This window comes from Armigeres subalbatus, chromosome 1, assembly GCF_024139115.2.
Source record: "Armigeres subalbatus isolate Guangzhou_Male chromosome 1, GZ_Asu_2, whole genome shotgun sequence".
NCBI classification, from domain to species: Eukaryota; Metazoa; Arthropoda; class Insecta; order Diptera; family Culicidae; genus Armigeres; species Armigeres subalbatus.
In genome coordinates, this window is record NC_085139.1 from 278,803,453 (window position 1) to 278,825,358 (window position 21,906).

The 21,906-nt window shown below is 41.2% G+C and overlaps 1 protein-coding gene across 1 annotated transcript; it reads right to left on the reverse strand.

Moving 5' to 3' along the window:
- Positions 1-19,732: 19,732 nt before the first annotated feature.
- LOC134207360 (uncharacterized) lies at positions 19,733-20,563 on the reverse strand. Its single transcript, XM_062683077.1, has one exon. The coding sequence runs from the start codon at positions 20,561-20,563 to the stop codon at positions 19,733-19,735; it is 831 nt and encodes a 276-aa protein (XP_062539061.1).
- Positions 20,564-21,906: the final 1,343 nt, after the last annotated feature.

Below are 21,906 nucleotides of genomic sequence, written 5' to 3' on the forward strand. Positions count from 1 at the left end.
AAAATTGAAGTTGAAGTTGAAATTGAATTGAAGAAGTATATATATATATATATATATTTATAGTTTATAGAGGTGATGTCTTGATTCAGGCCTTTCATTCACGACGTCTTAGGTTCGAATCTATTCTGAGCGGATCTTTTTGTTCCATTTTAGAGGTTCTGAAAGCATTTTGGGATTCTGCAATAACCAAAAAACTGATTAGTTCATATTTCTAAAAGTTTGGGATAAGATTTTTCTGACACGTTCATAAGGGGATAATTTATTCTACTTACTTCGCGGGAGTATTTGATAAACATACCGAGAATCTGAAGCAAAGTTTTGGATTGCATAGAGATTTATTTATTCCAGGGAGAGAGGGGTTTCAGTTTGCGCTTGGTCCGAAATCTCAATATCACCACATTTTTTGAATAAAAAAATTGTTTTGATATTGAGATTTCGGACCAAGCGCAAACTGTGGGTAGGGGGTTAAGTATCTTATTCAGCTATTCCACCACCCGACAAGGGCTGAAAAGTGCCAGTTATAAAACTAAAACTATCCATGTGCCATAAAAAAAATATCCAAAGACAAGGATTTAAACACTAGTGCCCTGAGTGAACGCCAAACGAGTTACCACTAGGCCATCACCTCTACTCAAGAAGAAAAACCATTTGACCAACATGAACAGATGAACAGCATGCTGTGTGTAAACTGATGTTTAAACTTCCATGTTCAAACCCGTGTGTTTGAACTTGGGCGCACACTCGTGTTCAAACTGGGTGCGATTTTGGTTCGGTTTATGATGAACTCGGTTTGGATCTAGTATGCATGTTTGAGTGCGAACTTGCACACGGGAAAACGCGGTTCATGTTTTCGTGAAGACTGGTCGATAATGAATGGGAACGCCAGCGCCAGCTACCGCGCGTAGCCTCAGAACTCGACGAAATGGCCGGTTTCGGAGGAGCTCACACTTTCGGGGATCTTCTCTTCAGAGTAGGTTAGACTTAGTAGGTTGGGCACTACCCGAGTCGTCGCCGGAGCTAAATGGTTCAACGAATAAGGTGAGGCAATCGAAACTCGCTTATCGGAGAAGGCTAGGCCCACCGCCGGGGACCAGTCGAGTAGATCGTATCGTGCGAATGCACCGGCTCCGGGTCAGCGGGGCACCATTGAACCGGAACTTATCTCCACCCGGAATCCTTGGATTGACCTCGGCCCTCGTCAGGTCACCCGTTGAGGCGAGTCGTCGGTTACGGGGGAGCTTCCGACGTCGGGAAACTCCCCGTCGGTGTAGGATCACCACCGGGGACTATCCGAGTAGTTCGCGACCTAGGCGTGAGCTATATGGCTCAACAGTTAATCAAGAAGCTAAAAAGCGCAGTGCATGGGAAAGCGGTTAATCGGAGAAGGCTAGGTCCACCGTCGGGGATCAGTTGAGTAGATCGTGGAGCGCGAATGCACCGGCATCGGGTCGTCTGGGCACCACTGAACTGGAAGCTATCTCCACCCGGAATCTTTGGTCTTACCTCGGCACTCGTCCGGTCACTCGTTGAAGTGAGAATGTGCGCTGGATTTGAGCGGGTCTATGAACATGCTAACCAGGTGAGTCCAAAAGAGAGGCTCTCTTTGTTTACTTTCTCTTTCGTTTATTACAAAGCCATACTAACATTTACATTGGATTTTCCAGTACCGATCTGAAGCAAATAGCTTTGTCTAGTGTGCTGAGGTGAAAATATTGCAACAAATATTAAACTAGCCTAGATATTGGCAAAAGAGAGCGTATTAAAAGAGAGTCTCTCATTTAGACTTATGACGTTTTCAAAAATCACGCGAGATTTGATTAATCTTTTGCACGTTTTTGCCTTTCTCGTACAACTAAGTTGTACCGAAAGGCTATCATTTCACTCCGAAAACGAACTTTTTATAGAAGCCTCTGAGACCCATAGTATTATATACCAATCGACTCAGCTCGACGAGCTGAGCACATGTCTGTCTGTCCGTGTGTATGTATATGTGTATGTGTGTGCATAAAAGTTATAAAAAACATTAGGCAACTTTTCGTATAGAAATCCTTAACCGATTTTCTCGCAACAAGTTTCATTCGACAAGGGACAAAGCCTTGTTGATCACTATTGAATTTTATAACGATCGGTCATTGCGTTTAAAAGTTATGAAGAAAATGGTACATCGGACCATATAAACCCCATCTAAGGTTGGTGTCTTAACTAAATGCGAGAAAGGCACTACCAACGCTAGGTGGATTAATCTGGGTTTTTTATTTAACGCAACTATTTTTACGTAGATTTTACCCAAAGCTTTTTCACGCGGTTTATCGAAAGCATCAAGAAATACGTGAAAACGGTAAAAAACGATTTCAGTTGAAGTCTTTTTTACGCGAATTGTAGAGATTGCATTCTGTAAACTATAAAAGTAGGTATACTAATGACATTTTTTTTTCTTTCAAATACAATAATGAATCATTTATTCTCTTCCCGCAGTGAAATAATATTAAATATAATTAAAAACTTTTAGCAATAAATGACTCTCGAACAACATTCGAAAGCTATAAAGGTGACGAGTGTTTTTCATTCGACTTGAGTCGTTTTCCAGTGTACTATCGAACATCCATAATGCCAAAACATCTCGTTATTCTTGTACCTCCTCGAGCATGCTCGAACGATGAGTTGTTTTCGAGATCGAATCGAAAGCCGTAATGCCAAACATGTTCGACTCGATAGAATTTCGTTCGAATCGAGATGCGCAATGCCACCCCAGACTGTAATTTGGCCAGGATTTTTTAACTTTTCGTGACGAAAGTACATGAGTCCCGCTTTTTTGGAGCAACTTAAATAAGATGAGGCTTCTTTTAGCGTCATTTAAATCAATTTCTATTAAAAAGAGCTTTGAATTCATTTATTTATTTATTTGACATTTAGGCCGATACAAATATTAAATTTATTTTCTGTCACCCCCCCTTAAATTTTCCAAAAATTTCGAAAGGGCGAAAAAAAAATGTTTTTTTATGGGTTTTATTTTTTTTAATTTTGAGCATTTTGTATCACTATTTTTATTTTGGCACGAAATATATCATTTATAGACCATACATTTGTCGCCAAGAGTATTTAAAGTGAAAATACGATCAAATATCTCTATCGGCATAAATATTCTATATATCCTATCAGGTCACGAATATAAAAGGGACTCTTGCTTACAAATTCCGCCTAAGATCCCTTGCAATATGTGGTAGACCCACGTTCGGCTACTTCAAAGTTTGAGGGGCTGTTCTCGATGACACTCAACCACATGGTCCTGCTGACGTTGATGGTGAGACGTCCCAAAGAAGCATACGGTCAGCTTGTTAAGCCCACTCCGCAGAAAAGAGCGTTGCAGTACTGATATAGCGTTTCGTGATCATTAGCCAAATCGGAGTCGTCTAGATGTTTCACAAAAATAAACTGTCAAACAGCTCAAGGTATGGCACACGGTCTATCGTACCTACCAAGATCTCATCGATTACGATGAGAAGTAACAGTGGAGATGAAATGCGTCCTTACTTCACATCAGCGACTATATGAATGGGGTCGGTGAAGGTACGACCCTATCTGAAAATCGCTTGCATCAATGGGCGCCACATAGATTTTCGTGATTCAGACAATAGATAAACAATTGACTTTTCCGTGGTCAATGAATGTTTAGCAAATAAAGGGACACTTCCACCTGTTTAACCTGCTCCAGAATGATGAGGAGCGGATATTGCATAATAGTTGTGTAACATTCGCACAAACAGCATAGAATCAGCCCTGAACACCTCCGCCAAAAGCCGATCGACCTTGGGGGCCTCTTTAGATTTCATGCGTCGGATGGCTGCTTTTTGAAGAACACTGGCAGAAACTTCAAAAAGCTGTTCAAAGTGCTCGAACCAACATTTCAGCTGTCCAAGTTAGTGAGAAATTGAGGCAATAATCTCCGGATGCTGAGCCATCCTTTCTTCATCGGTCAGGATATCCACCAATGCCCTATTTTCCACCCCGCCTTCTTCTCTTCCATGAATTTGGTAGATTGGAAACCTAGTAATGAATTAATCTTGGTCCTGCCAACTAAAAGCGGCTCCTGAGAACTAAATCAACTGCTTCTGGTTCCAGATGGGAGTAGCGAGTGTGGGTGGACTCCCCAGCTTACAATGCAAGGGGAGGAAAGCCGCAACGAAGTCTGATTGGAGCAAGGACAAATTGGTAGATGCCAGGGAAAGACGCGACATGTCAGTCACTCACCGATCCAACTGATCAGTTTAAACGTTGGCTCGACCACTTAGAACAACTTCTTCAAATTCTGAAGGCTTATCCTAATTCGTATGTAGGGAAAGTTTGACAATTCTCCGACGGCAGCCGACAGGATTCCGGCCTGGATGATAATGTGAGAATTATACTATCATGCTTCGCATTATCCTGGAGCAGTTCATTGAATTTCAAGAGTCCTTCCATTTGGTACTGATTAGCCACGGAGAAACCTTCCATCGTCTGAATCGGAAAAAACTGTCGGCGTCCCAGGGAGGTCTAGACAAAATCGACTCCTGTGCAATGGAGTCGCTAAAGTGAAATGACCTGGTCGTACACTTCCACTCATCAACGTCAGCAAGACCAAATTGCTGTATATGATCAACTCCAACTCCACAATAGCCGGGCAAACAGTGGAGAAGGTCGAAAACCAAAGCCAGCCAACGTCGGGTAGCGGACCAAGACCAACATAGAACATGGGGATCCAATCGGCCCAGGCAATGCCGATGTCTACGTTTTACAGCTTGGGCCTGGTAGCCTCACAGCTGGATCCCGAATGCTGAGCCCCATCGACAATGCCATCGAAATCCAATATCAACAGCAACTCCACAGTGTGAATGGACGTAGGCCGGCCTCACACCGCGTAAGAGCGGAGACGAAATCTGGAAGCAAGCGCTGGATAGGAATCTGGCAGGACATCGCAGCAGAGGTAGACCTGAGATATCCTGGCGATGAAAACCTAACAGAAAAATAAACGAAGTCGTTAGGAGTCAGACTTGGGCCCAAGTCAAAGATGGAGAGAGAAGGACCCAATTCCCAGTGCCGTATAGCCTCTGTAACAATGTAACAATACCCATCGCTATGTTTACAAAGTAATAGAGTTTATTTTTGAACTTGTTTGGAAGAATGTTTTATCTATCTATCTACTTAACCTTGCGGGACTCGCACCCTTGTTTTACAACATCTTTGAAAAAAACACAAATGTCGTGCACAAGAGCGGCGGGACTGCGTGAGTAATCCCAAATCTGGCATGTGGAGGTTTTGGAAAGGAAGATATGTTTCAGTGGTGGTTCGAAACCCCTCTTCTTCTGGAAATAGGAGCTCCCATACAAATGAAGCATAAATTTCTGCATAACTCGAGAACTAATTAATTTTAGGCAAAACGAAGTTCATCGGGTCTACTAGTTTTTCATAAAACAAGTGGAACTTTAACTCTCAAAAAAGCAGGTTTGTTTTCAGTGTATCGTACCATTGCTTGGAGTAAGGTATTTAAAGGCGAATCTGCAACCAGACACCTGAGAAAATATCTCACATCGTGCCTCAGATGAGCCACAATGACCCCGCAGCACACCCGTGCATGTAACTTGCATGGGTGAATTTGCCTCCTGTATCCTGTCTATGGGTTTGTCCGTTGTCGTATCTATGCCGCTAACTAGCATGGCATTCCAATAATTTGAGGAACGTGGGCATGCTGATATGACATGCTCCACCGGTTCTACTTCAGACTTTACCTATGAATTCCGAATATGTAGCCCGCGAAGTCTGCAATTTCGAACCTATGCAAGAATTTGCACTTTTCCAAAAAAAATAACCAAATTTTCTTCAGAAATAAGTTTCTGTATGTTTTATTCATATAAAATTTTGTGATAAATTCACTACTGGATAAAACTATATTACAAATATTCATATTCTTTGTTTTCTCTAAACGCGCTCTGCTATCATTTTTCATTAATATTTCAAATTTCGCACGGAATAATTGCGTTTTGAACTTTTTTTTCGTTTCCTTTTTATTTTTTTAATCCCCCCCCCCTCGTACCTTCCAAGAGCCGTCGGACATAAAATAATTTTTTTGTGTGTCTTTATTAAGGAGACTTTCAGCCCGAGGCTGGCTCGTCTTCGGAACAAATAAATTTAATATTTGTATCGACCTTATTGTCATGCGCTTACCATATTCATGGAAATAATTAAAATGACATTTTTAATGTTCTTTCCTTGTTGAGATTCTTGTTAGTCTTATCCGCGGATTTTTTTTCCCAGATTTCAGATGAAAAAGGGATTTGGCACGTGAAATCAATTATCTATTGCTCTTTTGGCATTTTTCTTTTGACAATTTTTCTTAGCCTTCTAATGCCCAGCCTTAGCCGGCCTGAGGCAGAGTACTTTGACTATTGTTTTTTACTTTCAATTGATCAGAATTGTAAAAGTTTTTGATGTCCTTCATGCATGTCTAAGAGTAGATCAAAATATAATTTCGAAATTCCACAATTTATTTAAATATTGAAAGAAGCGTAATTTTCTGTTCCTTCGTGTTTTTGTCCGCGTGAAGAGTGGAATATTTGTAGATTAGTATTTTTCAACAACTAACTTAATTCAATAGAAGGTTATGGTGGTGAATGATTCACTTTAAAATATTTCATAAATTGATTTGAAGCTCTTGATTTTTATCATAAGGTTTTCACTTGATACGTTTTGCAAGCGCGTTCTGGCTAGCCTATTTTATAAGCGATAATGTAGAAAGAATCTAAATATGTTACAGAATTGTTCATTTTAAATTATATTGGAAGCAAAATGATTCCACTGCAATCAATGTTATTCAGAAGAAGGCGCAAATAAAAGAGCCGAAAAGTCGCCTTCATATTATTTTTTTTGGCAATTTGATATTTTACGACTGGACGCTGGACAATTGCCATGTATTTGTCTTGTTCTTATCAATGCATTCTATGATCTTCGGATCCACTTTCATAAAAGATCATCCTAGACCCTTGCTTTGATTTTTCTGCGGGCCACTCGACTCATCCTGATGAAAAATCAATTTTCAGCGCTCAATAAACTGGGCAAATTTATGGCCGTCACCAGTAATCAAGGGACAACAACTCTACCATTCAATTGCACACAACCGGGTGTCAGTGGATCATTGCCCACCGAAAACAACCACTACCGCCGGATTAAAATGTTTTGGCTTTAATTAAAACTCAACCATGATGATGCTGTGTGTTCCATCTAATTTGTCCTTCATTCGCCCAAAACCACTCGTGCTGAACGGATTCCCCTCCGAAACCTGGATCGTTGGATTTTTCCTAACATTATTGTCTATCCGCGGCCAACGATACCGGTTAGGCTGGCAGCAGCAACGTAGCCAGGTCCCCACAGATAATGATTACCTACTCGTCGATCCGTTGCCAAGAAACAACCCAGCGATAGCATTTAGCGAGCAGTTTTGCCGCGGATATTGTTTCGCTTTGCACTCTGAATTAGGTCGTATTTTGTCATATCTGTCAACTGGGATTCCGCAATAAACAGCGTGGTGGGTACTTGCTTCGCTTACACTTCTGAGGTCAGCTGCAACCGTCCCATGGCGAAGATTTGAAACGTTTCTGACACCGGGTGGTCGCTCAAGTTGTTCGTTACAAAACCACAACATCGAACGGTTTGTCTCCTGTGGTGGTAATTTAGCCCAGTTACACAACTCGAAACAGAAGGAACCCCTCGGTCCGCATTGAGGAAAAAGCTAAAATGACACAACCCGGCGACACACAATATAATAGTTATAATTGAGGACGACGCATTCGGAACAATCCAAAGGGACGATTCCTGTTTCCGTGCTGCTTTGACAGTGCGTCAACGTTGCAAGTACTGTACCTTTTCCGATGCTTGGTTGCTCGATTCTCCCCCTGACGATGGTTTTTGTAGTGAGGGGACGACAACAGCGACGACTAGTACCTACCGTCAGGGGTAACGCTTCCGACTCGAGTGCCGATGCGATCTAACGGAGGGTGGTGATGCGCGCAAGGACGGTTCATTCTGCGATCAGCCTAAAGTGGTCAATGTTTGGTGACAAATGCAAACACGTGCATTTGATTCCCGGCTTGGATTTCTGATTGTGAGCGCGTTCGAGTTTTGGGTTTTAAAATCTGCTTTTTGAGTGGAAAAAATGTGGAATATTGGACTTAGCAGACACCCTCTTGATGTTTTGCGATTATACATTTTTTTTTGTATTCATTGTGTTAGGCAAATGTGACGAAAGGATTGTCGGTGGATTATGGCATTGGTCGGTGGATGGTGGTGTCAGATTTCAAATGAAATTCATTTGACGGAAATTGATTGAAAATTGGAAATGGATTATCTTTGATGGGTTGGTCGGTTTCAATTATGACACGTGTATTGAAAGTGATACGCTTTTCAAAGGAATTTTAAGAGAAGAGAGGGTTGAGGCAAGTTTTCTGCACAGCGTATCAGTATCGTATAAATCTACAGAGCGGAGATAAGTTGTGAATGTCTTTATAAATCTTAACTTATTTTTTTAAATATCCGTCTGAACAAATTAGTTTTGCTTATAACATATTTTTGCTATTGTACTTTTGTACTGTACTTTGTACTGATGTACTTTTTATTACTCAATAAATAAACTCGCAACCTAATAAAAAAATAATAAAATGAACTTATTAAGCATTTATGCACTTAATATCTGTGTTGTTTCTAAGCATTCGTATGTATGGAAAAGACAGCAAACATGCGGTCTGCGTGTTTTCAATGTATTTACCAATTGCTAAATATAAGATCATTAACATACACCAACAGATTGATAAAAAAAACCTGTATTTATTTTTATTTATTTATTCGAACACCGTCTTCAACTTATCAATTGCGACTGATTGTTTGACTTCATTTCATTTATTTAATTTACATTCAAACAAATAACACTGATTCAACAATGATATGGAAATGCTAATATCATCTTCCAAACGTCGATAGCAAATCCTTCCGCACGCTATGGCATATGAGCAAATCAAACCACCTTCCTTTTGCCAGTGGAGATATATCAGCTTCCACACTGATATTCTTCCGGGAGTTTGGCAGAAGGAAGGTCGTGCGATATGTGCCATCACAAATATTGCCCTCCGCTCGCTTTCAAATCGACTTCTATAAAAAACATTCTTCATGCCTGCCGTATCCGCACGGAACTATCAATTCTATACTTTCGCCTCTAATGCTATCATGAACATGTACGTCCAAGTTTGGAAGATGATATTAGCACTTCCATATCATTGTAAATCGTTTAACTTCACGTAGAAGTAACACACACGAAATCATTAATTTACTGATTCAACAATTTGACGCCACAGTTCACGGTTCGAGGCCGCATATCTCCATCATCGAATGCGCTCCACGCTCGCCAAGTCGTTTTGCACCTGGTCTGCCCACCTCGCTCGCTGTGACCCACGCCGTCAAGTACCTGCCGGATCGTAAGCGAACATCATCTTTGCAGGGTTGCTGTCCGGCATTCTTGCAACATGTCCTGCCCATCGTACCCTTCCGGCTTTAGCTACCTTCTGGATACTGGGTTCACCGTAGAGCTAGGCAAGCCCGTGGTTCATTCTTCGCCGCCACATACTGTCTTCTTGCACGCCGCCAAAGATGGTCCTAAGCACCCGTCTCTCGAATACTCCGAGTGCTTGCAAATCCTCCTAGAGCATTGTCCATGTTTCGTGTCCGTAGAGAACAACCGAATCTTTTTTTATTGCAGTGTCTTCTGGAGCATAGCGTTGGCCCTACCCGATCAGGAATCCATAACAAAATTATAACTAAATTCTATCAATGGTTGTTATTTGAAACAACGTGTGTTATAATTAGATAATTCGATAAAAATGTGTCTTTGACCAGTTTTATTTCATATCAAAATTATAACATCATTAGTTATGTATATTTACACAAAATAATTGCCTACATTTTTTAATATTGGAAAAAGCGGAGGTAATCATCGCCAGTATAATTTAAATCTATGTTCGATATTAATAGCTAGTACAGAGTTAATTGTTAAATTGGATGGAAGTCTGGCGTTGCAGCGTACCACATTTTTGTACGTGATGTAGGCAATTACCATGAAAGTAGATTTTTGTACCTCATAATCATATCAACGGTTGTTATAATGTTGAAATGAAGGTAACAACCTCTGATATAATTATGTTATGGCTAGAGGGAATTTTGATATAATTTTTGTTATTTTAACAACTAACCAGCCAATTTTATAACACATTTTGTTACATTATTTTTCTGAAATAAATACCTCCCCTTGTTATAATTTTGTTATGCATTCTTGATCGGGTAGCGATGGCAACTGAGACATGCTCCGTAGAACGAATCGACCACGTTCTAATCGACGGAAAATTCGTCTCCGACATCACTAGCTTCCGCACTTACTGCAGTGCTAATATTGAATCCGACCACTACCTTGTTGCAGTATGTATGCGCTTAAAACTTTCGAAGGCGTACAAAGGTAAGACAACAAAGCCCCTTGGGTTTGCCAACTACCAGGAGAGCTATTTAAACACGGTGATGAAGCGCTGACTAGAGCGCTCCACTGGGTAATTACCAAGGTTTGGGAGGATAAGGTTCTGCCGCAAGAGTGATTGGAAGGTGTCGTGTGCCCCATCTACAAAAAGGGCGATAAGCTGGATTGCAGCAACTACCACGCAATCACATTGCTGACGCCGCATACAAGGTACTCTCCCAATTTTTATACCGTAGACTACCACCAATTGCAAGATGTGGGTAACGTGGGTCAGTTGGTGTACAGTTGATCGACCGCGTCGAAAACCAAACTGTTCCTTGAGCAAGATGCTGTGGTGATCGGCAGACTTAAATAACCGGCTGTGAAACGCCTTTTCAAACAGCTTAGATAACCCTGAGGAAATGCTGATGGGGCGATAACTTTTCGAAGAGGTACTATGTCGCGACTGAGCTTCTTTCTATGCCGCTTTAATACAGCGCGCATAAAACTTTACGACGGACTTTACAACAAACCTCGCTACAAAGTCAACCGTAAGGCTGAGCCGTCTGCTGTTCCACTCCAACGCACGCCTCCTTCACGACGTACTGCAGCTCTGCCGATGTGTCTCCTCCAGAGCCCACGGTCCAGGGCTGTTCCAGTGACTGCCGATATTTCGCCTCCAGCGCGGTGTACAGTGTTGCAGCCGCTTCAACGCGAGTCTGTTTGCATCCGCCGAAAGATTGAAACCAAATGGTTACCCGTATGTTCGTTGGCCAGTACCAGGCGGGATTTATGGGTGAATGCTCTGCCGTACGTCAGGTATTGCACAAATGCAGCGAATAAAACGTGCCCACACATCATCTACTCATCGACTTTAAAGCCGCATATGATACAATAGATTGGGACCAGCTATGGCAGCTAATGCACGAAAAAGGATTTCCAAATAACCTGATACGGTTGATCCAGACGACGGTGGATCGGGTGATATGCGTAGTTCGCGTTTTAGAGGCACTCTCGAGTCCCTTTGAAATACGCAGAGTGTTACGACAAGGTGATGGTCTTTCGTGTCTGCTATTCAACAGCTTCTCGAGAAATTCCTCCGGAAGAACCTCCAGGAATTCCTCTGGAAGTACTTCCAGCAAAATCTCCGGTAGTTCCTTCAGGAATTTCCGCAGTATTTCCTCTAGGAACTTCTCTATAAGTTCCTCCAGGAATTCCTCCGGAAGTTCCTCCAGGAACTCCTCCGGAAGTACCTCCAGTAGTTGCTCCTGAAGTTCCTCCAGGAAATCCTCCGGGAGTTCCTCCGGGAATTCCTCCGGAAGTTCCTCCGGGAATTCCTCCGGAAGTTCCTCCGGGAATTCCTCCGGAAGTTCCTCCGGAAGTTCCTCCGGGAATTCCTCCGGAAGTTCCTCCGGGAATTCCTCCGGAAGTTCCTCCGGGAATTCCTCCGGAAGTTCCTCCGGGAATTCCTCCGGAAGTTCCTCCGGGAATTCCTCCGGAAGTTCCTCCGGGAATTCCTCCGGAAGTTCCTCCAGGAATTCCTCCGGAAGTTCCTCCAGGAATTCCTCCGGAAGTTCCTCCAGGAATTCCTCCGGAAGTTCCTCCAGGAATTCCTCCGGAAGTTCCTCCAGGAATTCCTCCGGAAGTTCCTCCAGGAATTCCTCCGGAAGTTCCTCCAGGAATTCCTCCGGAGGTTCCTCCAGGAATTCCTCCGGAGGTTCCTCCAGGAATTCCTCCGGAGGTTCCTCCAGGAATTCCTCCGGAGGTTCCTTTAGGAATTCCTCCGGAGGTTCCTCCAGGAATTCCTCCGGAGGTTCCTCCAGGAATTCCTCCGGAGGTTCCTCCAGGAATTCCTCCGGAGGTTCCTCCAGGAATTCCTCCGGAGGTTCCTCCAGGAATTCCTCCGGAGGTTCCTCCAGGAATTCCTCCGGAGGTTCCTCCAGGAATTCCTCCGGAGGTTCCTCCAGGAATTCCTCCGGAGGTTCCTCCAGGAATTCCTCCGGAGGTTCCTCCAGGAATTCCTCCGGAGTTTCCTCCAGGAATTCCTCCGGAGGTTCCTCCAGGAATTCCACCGGAAGTTCCTCCAGGAATTCCTCCGGAAGTTCCTCCAGGAATTCCTCCGGAAGTTCCTCCAGGAATTCCACCGGAAGTTCCTCCAGGAATTCCTCCAGTAGTTTCTCCAGGAATTCCTCCGGAAGTTCCTCCAGGAATTCCTCCGGAAATTCTTCCAGGAATTCCTCCGGAAGTTCCTCCAGGGATTCCTCCGGAAGTTTATCCAGGAGTTCCTCCTGAAGTTCCTCGAGGAATTCCTCCTGAAGTTCCTCGAGGAATTTTTCCTGAAGTTCCTCCAGGAATTCCTCCAGAAGTTCCTCCAGGAATTCCTCCGGAAGTTCCTCCAGGGATTCCTCCGGAAGTTCCTCCAGGAATTCCTCCTGAAGTTCCTCGAGAAATTCCTCCTGAAGTTCCTTGAGGAATTCCTCCGGAAGTTCCTCGAGGAATTCCTCCAGGAATTCCTCCGGAAGTTCCTCCTGGAATTCCTCCAGAAGTTCCACCTGAAATTTCTCCGGAAGTTCCGCCAGGAATTTCTCCGGAAGTTTCGCCAGGAATTCCTTCGGAAACTCCACAGAATACACTTTGTCGAATGACGTTTGTTCGAAAAGACACTACGACGAGTGGACATTTAGTCGAAATTAGATTTCAGAATGAAGAAGTTCCTCGAAGAAGTTTGTCGAATGTCGTTTGTTCGAAAGATTATTTGGTCCAAAGCGGATTCTCGAATTAATAATCTTGGTACATTTTGGTCTAATGACGTTCCGTCGAATGGCTATTTGATAGAAAAGAACTTTGGTCATGATCATGATCATGGTCATGATGAATGATGGGATCATAAAAAAAACGTTATGTGAAAACGGTGAATATGCCGAGGATATTCCCGACAGGATAATGATTTTGGGGAATCCCTCTAACCAACTACGATTAATATATACCACCTGATCAAAAGAAATTTAGTCGAACGACGTTTCGTCATTATAGGTTATGTCGAATAGACATTAGATCATATGACCATTTGGTCGAAATAAAATTTTTGGCCAATAATTGATAAATTAAAGGGGGGTCCCGTAGCGTAGTTGGCTACACGTTCGCCTAACAAGCGAATGGTCATGGGTTCGATTCCCAGCCCCTCCACCAAACCCTTGTCAGTCGCCGGATGCGCAGCCCATGTGGTAGCGTATTGGGGAACGCGGCTCACCGTCACGGTTGCCTGATGACGACTGACAACTTGTTCTTCTCGGAGGCATCCCTCCAACGGACCCGGCTTAATGGTAACTGAACAATGCAACGAACATTGGATGCACGACATAGACAAACGGACACAATGGACTTACGATGAGATGGACTGGTAACGACAACAATAATGGTAATGAAAATCTAAAAATAGATTCTGTGTGGATTCTGTTCAGCAGAATACCACACTAGATCTCGGCACAGTAGCGGTTAAGTGCCTAACAAATAAAGAAAGGAATAAGAAAAAAATTAATAAATTATGGTTGGAATACAATTTTATACTGAACTAATCTTCTATATGGTCGGGGTTCAGCCAAAGCACACCAAGCGCCAACGAAAAATTACCCAATTTTCTGCTCAAACTTTCGTTTAGCAGATTTAATTGGTCGCAAATCGTATCGGATATCCCTCAACCACATAACCGAGGATATCATACTGCAAACGTGCGCGTAAATTGATATGAAACTGTTTTTGTTGTCGTTGTACTAACAAAATATCACAAGTCAGTCGAAAAGCCGCTTATATAAAAATAAGTTATATAAAATATATAAAAATAAGTTAGCATTTCCTTTGAGGCAATATAACTCACGAACGGATTGACCGATTTGAGAAATCACTAATCGATTCGTCTTGGGAACGGTAGTGTTTGTATTTATTGAAAAGTTGACAATTTTGATTAGAAAGCCGGATCATCATGAAAATGTAACGGTCTGGTGTGTTGTGGAGAAAATCTTGCTCACACTGAAGTCGATCTAGAGTGCGGTGCTGCATTGAGCTCAGCTATTGACAGTTTGATCGCAAGAAATTCAAACCCGAGCAAGGTCGGGTGGGTTCAACTAGTTATTGTATAAATATTGAGTGAAAGAAAGACTATCAATGAAAAGAATAAGAAAACCATTTCCATTCGACCAAATGTCCCTTCGATCAATTGTCCTTTCGACAAAATGTCATTAGACTAAATTTTAATCAACGAAATGTTCCAAAGCCGACTACGATGGAGTATTCTCAAAATAACATTAATTTCATTGTTTTTAACCATGTTCCGAAAAACATAATAGAGCCTATTATATTATCAGTACCTACACCCAACCGGCGGTTGTTAGATTTTCCAACAATTATGTATAAGAATCTACCAAAACCTGTATAAGAATTGGGCATATGCGAGATTGTTAGATTCTTATACAAAAAATGTAAGAAAAGCTTACAAAATGGTTAGATTCTTATACAATATTTGTATAAGTATCAATTTTTCATATGCCCAGTTCTTATACAGGTTTTGGTAGATTCTTATACATGATTGTTGGAAAATCTAACAACCGTCGGTTGGGTGTAATATTTAGCTATTTCTATAGGTTTTATATTTTTCTATAAGCCACAAGTGTCTCCAGAAATTTCTTTTAGCTTAGGTGAAAAATCCTCATTGGCTTCCGTATTCGTTTCTTTCGCTGCTGATTGAACTTCCTCACGCCCATTGAAGTCATCTAATCAGTTTATCCATGTATCTTGTGGATTATTTATTAAAATTTAACCAAAAATCTATTGACGAATTATCCGTTTGACCTATTACCGACTAAACACTTTCAACATTCGACTAACTAACTTTCTATTCGACTGAATGTTCATTCGACTAAATGTTCCTTCGACCAACTCTTCCTTTCGACTAAATGTCATTCGACTAAACGTCATTCTACGAACTGTCCCACCTCGGAAAACGCAGTTTGATATAGAATTGAGATTAAAAAATGTTCAAACCAACTTTCAGTGCTCACTCTTGTTGGAGCTTGTTGAAACGATAGAATCGATTGTGTTTAATTTCAAGTCAACACATTGTGCTTCCAGTCAGCTAGCCATAAATTATTGCACAACTTCTAATTTTAAAAATTATCAAACATCATAATTCTACTACCCCTACCATGTCCAACATCACCACGCCATAAATCTATTATTTATTACGCTGATCGCACTTAACTTTTCAACAGCGCTGCAGCGTTGATGCGATTAAAAAAAGGGGTTCCTGCTCCTTAACAATTCACTTTGAGCTCGTTTTCTCCTCCACACCCAACACAGCGAGAATTCGGGTCAAAAAAAGATCAATTGAACCGAAAATTGCTCGCGAATTGTGTAAACAGAGCGTGGATTTTTTTTCCGCCGTTTCCTAACAAGGGTTTTACCCTAGGGAATCCAAAGCCCTTTCCGGCCGTCTTAATTAAGCGCGACCATATTTATCTTGTTTAACTCTTTTTTTTGTCTTCGTTCGGTAGATACCTTCAACTGTCCATCGACACGCGCGTTGTAATTTATTTTGGGTGTTGCGTGTGTTTTTTTTCTCGGGATAAAAGGATTAATATTTCCTCATCCTAAAAACCCCGAAATTCTCCTAATTCTGACCCGCGTTCCAATGGCAGAACAACAATCATCCCCGACTTTCAAGTGGAGGAAATTTTCACGCAACATATTTCACTCGCCCGAGTGAAAGGCTCATCGCTAGGAAAAAAAGTTATAAGGCCGAGGGGATCGGCATCGGATATGGCTCATTGCTGTGACGATTGGCACTGTAGGCTCTCGGCAGCCCAGGTCAAAAGCGACGCGCGAGCAAACGCGGTATGAAAAATTGACAATTTATGTACTGTGTGGTGGTTCGGATTGAACGGTTCCCTATTAAGTAGCGGCGCGGTATCATTTGGCTGTCTTCGTGGATGTTTTCGAGTGTGACCAAACAGGGATTTTGGAGTGTTCAAAAGCAGTCGAGAGGTCATTCGACACGGAACATTTTAAAGTGGAATTTATTGAAATGACATATGGTAGGGAGGACAGAAGCGGAAGTTTTGCGATGGAAATTATTGGCAATCGACATTCATTACACTGAATACATATGCTTCGCGAAGCTTATAGGAGATCTTAAGATATTATTACTATTTGGTCTTTATGTAGCATGCGATAGCATGCATAGGCTAAGCATCTATAAATGTACCTCCGATGATTTGAATTTAGAGTTTGAATACTAGAAGCTTAAATGTTTATAAAATTAATAAATATGCATTGAAGATTTGAAAGTTTTCATTCCAAAATTTTAAGATTTTAAAATTAATAAACTATGTTTTTTTAAACTCAAAGATTTATACTTTTAAATAAACTTTTCTTAACCATTTTGAAATTTTAAAATCATTTGTATAAAAAATGATAATTGGAAATTCTATAAACTATTTTTAAAATTTAAAAATTTAAAGATTTAAAAATTTAAAAATTTAAAAGTTTAAAAATTTAAAAATTTAAAAATTTGAAGATTTAAAAATTTAAAAATTTAAAAATTTAAAAATTTAAAAATTTTAAAATTTAAAAATTTAAAAATTTAAAAATTTAAAAATTTAAAAATTTAAAAATTTAAAAATTTAAAAATTTAAAAATTTAAAATTTAAAGATTTAAAAATTAAAAAAGTAAAAAAAATTAAAATTTAAAAATTTAAAAATTTAAAAATTTAAAAATTTAAAAATTTAAAAATTTAAAATTTAAAATTTAAAATTTAAAATTTAAAATTTAAAAATTTAAAATTTAAAATTTAAAAATTTAAAATTTAAAAATTTAAAATTTAAAATTTAAAAATTTAAAATTTAAAATTTAAAATTTTAAAATTTAAAATTTAAAATTTAAAATTTAAAATTTAAAAATTTAAAAATTTAAAATTTAAAATTTAAAATTTAAAAATTTAAAATTTAAAATTTAAAAATTTAAAAATTTAAAAATTCAAAATTTTTAAAATTTTAAAATTTTAAAATTTTAAAATATTAAAATTTTAAAATTTTAAAATTAAAAAAAATAAAAATTAAATAAAATAAAAATAAAAATTTAAAAATTTAAAAATTTAAAAATTTAGAAAATTTAAAAATTTAAAAATTTAAAAAATTAAAAATTTAAATGTTTAAAAATTTAAAAATTTAAATGTTTAAAAATAAATTTAAAAGTTTGAAAAAAATTAAAATTTCAATATTTAAGAAATTTCAAAATTTAAAAATTTAAAAAAATTTAAAACTCAAAAACTTAAATTTCGAAAAAGTAAAATCTTGGAATAAATAATCTTGAAAATTTAAAAATTAAATTCAAAAATTTTAAAATTTTGAAAAATGGTTTGAAATGTTAAATTCCGAAAAAGTAAAATTTTGGAATAAATAATCTTGAAAATCTGAGATCTAATAAAGCAAGTAAATTATAACATTTGCAGAAGTTTCTAAAGTAAGCGTGTTTCGAAATGAAAGGCGATTTATAAGTTGATATGTGTTCACGATACTCGAAGGACTTGCTTCGCTACTTTTAATTAGCCCCGAAAAGTTTACCGCGATTCAAAGCACTCCACCAAATGCACTAAGTCCAGTACACTTCACTCAAACCGACCACGCAAAGTTAAAGTGGGACTTTTAGCTGAACACCTAGAAAGATTTCTTGTCATCAAACGACCAAAGAAACAACCGACCGTACTTTTTTGTGCTTCAACGTATTATTTGCTACTACAGTGTCGACCCGATTTTGCCACTCCCCGATTTTGTCTACCCCCGATTTTGTCACGTTTTCGACCCGATTTTGTCACCCCAAAAATTTTGGTCATACTTTTTATTTTTGTAAATAATACCGCAAACAACATTGATTTCCATGAAAAAACCTTCACCGCCTGTGGTTTAATTATAAATCATTTCTGAGTACCTGTCAAGGATTTTTAAGTCTTTTCGACAAGAGATAACGGGTGCCAATCCCGCATTTTACCATTCCAAGGCATAAACTGATTCATAATTCGGGACCAATTTGCGATTTGGGCCTAACTTATTTTGTAAACAAACATTGATCTATTGATTCCGTAGAATGCAAGCGTTTTTCTCCAAAACTAATTCCCTTACCTGATAGAGGAAAGCTTATTCTATCGGATGCATACCGTGGTTTCGTTAGAAAACGCTTACTTTAGCAGGAGTTTGGATTCCAATGTTTGTTTACAAAATAAGTTACGCCCAAATCGCAAATCGGTCCCGAATTGTGAAATAAATTAAAAAATTGAAAATATTTTTTTTCCGATTTTGTCACATTTCCTATTTTATCACCCCAGAAATTAACCAGGAGATGATAAAATCGATAAAATACTGTATTTACAATTATCAGTTTACTATTCATCCTTTTCCACAGCTGATATGGTTGACCATCGGCTATAATCGCTTGAATGCTGGCGGGGGCAAGTTCTCCCACAATGGGCTGCTCTACCTGGTTTCTGTTATGTTGATCTTGGTGTCGGAAGCAGTGCAATGCGAGCTACAGCGCACACCACCTCGTTGGCGTTTGCTGTCTTCAAAGTCACCACACGGACGACGCCATCTTTTCCTGGGTGGAGCTTGACGATTCTCCCCAGCGGCCAGTTTGCTTGCGGAACGTTGTCCTCCTTGATGATGATGATGGCGCCCACCTCGATGGTGACGGGCGGATTGCAACCCTTAGTTGCACTGGACTGCAGTTGTTGCAAGTACTCGGGGTACCAGCGGGACCAGATCTGCTGCAGATGCTTCTGGGTGCGATCCCAGTGGTCCAAACGGTTGTCGGCGGTCTCCTTCCAGTTGCATTTCGGAACCGCCTGGAGGTTGCTTCCGACAAGGAAGTTTTCTGGGGTCAGGACGTCTAGGTCGGTTGGGTCCTCCGGTATCGGTGTCAGGGGCCGAGAATTCAGGCACATCTCGACTTGAGCCAACAAGGTCAATAGATCCTCGTAGGCAAGGTTGACACTGCCGACTACCTTCAGCAGATGATTCTTCGTTTCCGGAGCACCAGTCAAAGATTTGGTTTCGATCGGCGGCTTCAGTCTTCGACATGCGATAGACTCGGTTGAGTGCATGCGAAGCTCCTTTGAAGGTAGTGGCGTTGTCCGAATGGAGTTCGACGATCCTTCCTCTGCGGGCGACTTAACGACGGAGTGCAGCTAGGAAAGCTGGAGTGGATAGATCGCTCACTAGCTCGATGAAGACCGCCTTGGCCGAGAAACAAACGAATATGGCCACGAAGACTTTCGTGGGGCCACGGGTTCGTACTGCTGACTTCACGTAAAATGGTCCACAATAGTCGACACCGCAAATGGAGAACGGATGCGTCGGCGACACTCGCGATACCGGCAGATCGGCTGTGCTCTGCTGGACTAGAGTGGGATTGGATCGGAAACAAGTGTGGCATTGGTGAAAGACGGACTGGACAAGATTTCTTCCGCCAATGATCCAGAACTTCTGGCGGAGAGTGGCTAGCAGGAGTTGTGACCCTGCGTGCAGTAGGCTAATGTGAAAACTGCTAGCCAGTAGAGCAGAAAGCGGATGTTTGGCGCACAGAACGATCGAGTGCTTGTTTGCGACGGATAGTGCGGCGATACGTAGGCGACCTCCGACGCGAAGAGTACCGTCTTCATCCACGAACGGTTTCAGCCACTTCAGCGATGATGACTTGGCGACACGTTCGCCATTCGAAAGATCCGACAACTCCTCAGCAAATGTTTCCTTCTGCGCTAAACGGCAGAGTAGGTATTCAGCGTGCTGGAGCTCGGAAGTGGTGAGTGGTATGATGGACGTTGAAATGGATCGGCTACTAATGGCCAACGGAGAAGGGAATGATCCGGAACTGCGCAACTCTATGCGCTCCTTTAATCGCTGGATATAGCGGCCGCAGAATGCAACCACACGACGTAACTTGTTGTAGCGAGAGTAACGAGAAAACAGATCTCCACATAAATCTGCTTGTGCGGCGGTCATTGCCACAATCAGTGCCTTGCGCCCTTCTTCGGACGCTGCGGGGGAGTTCTCCTGGTCAATGACGGTCTTGGGCCAATATTCAGGTGACAGTGCGAGCCAGGAAGGGCCATGCTACCAACGGGAACAGTTGATAATGTCCGTTGGATTGAGGCCGCGCGAAATATCGGAACGGATTTTCGGAACCAGCTATGTGCCTCCAGTGGTCTATACTTGTGGTGGTCTGAATCTTCGACACGCGGTTAGCGAAGAATGTTTTCCAGCGGGTTGGAACGACACGCAGCCATTGAAGTACGGTGCTGGAATAGGCGATGGTGGTGGTCTTCAGCGAGGCATCCACCTTCTTGAAGAGCTGAGTAGCCAGGTGTGCTGCACAGAGCTCTAGTCTTGCGATGGAGTGATGCGTGGACAGCGGTGCGACTTTTGACTTCGATGTCAACAGGTGGACTTGTATATCTTACGCCAATTCCGTGCGGACGAAGCAGCAAGGTCCATATGCAACACGAAGCGAGGAACTTGGACTGTAGCCAAAATGTGAAGCGTGGTATGGAACTGCTTCCACTCGTGTTGCAGCTGATCCGGTAATGGAGAATCCCACTCGCAGAGAACACCGTCATGCTTCAATGCCCATAGACGCTGCATGAAAAGCTTTGCCTTCGCGATGACCGGACTCAATAGGCCTAGTGGGTCAAACATCTTGGCGATGGTAAGGATGGCCGCCGGGAGAGGTACTTCTACCTTGAATCGAAGGTTGTCGGCCTTTGGATCCCACAATAGGCCGAGCGTGGAGATAATCTGCTCATCCTGAAGATCGTGGAGAGGTTGGATGGCCACAAGGATGGCCATATCTTCTGGTGAAACATCATGGAGGACTTCTGGAGCGTTCGACACCCACTTCTTTAGCGGAAATCCAGCGGAACCGAGCATGGCAGTGACTTGAAGGCGAAGTGCTTTGGCGGATTCCACGTCTGATGCGTCGGACAACAGATCATCGACGTAAAAATCTTCCACCACTGGGTCGACAGCTTCCACCGCCTGGTCGATGGCAATCTGCTGGAGTGTCTTTGTTGCAAGCAGAGTGTAAAATAATCGAATTTTTTTTGTGAAGACCATTTTTCTTCATTTGTCAGTTCACTTCCGACACATTCATAGTCGGCTCTGGACAGTCAATATTCAGTTGAATATTAGTCATTGAATATTTATCCACATTTTACAAATTGATAAATTATCTGAAATCGGAGCACGTTTCAAATGAGTAAAGTGATTTATCACACAGGACTGAATCCAATGTTCATCCGCGAGGCACTTTCAGTGGTAAACATCAACATAAACAATGCTAATTATGT

Excerpts from the sequence above, each read along its gene's own strand:
- LOC134207360 (XM_062683077.1), bottom strand. The coding sequence starts at position 20,563 with ATGACCGCCGCACAAGCAGATTTATGTGGAGATCTGTTTTCTCGTTAC.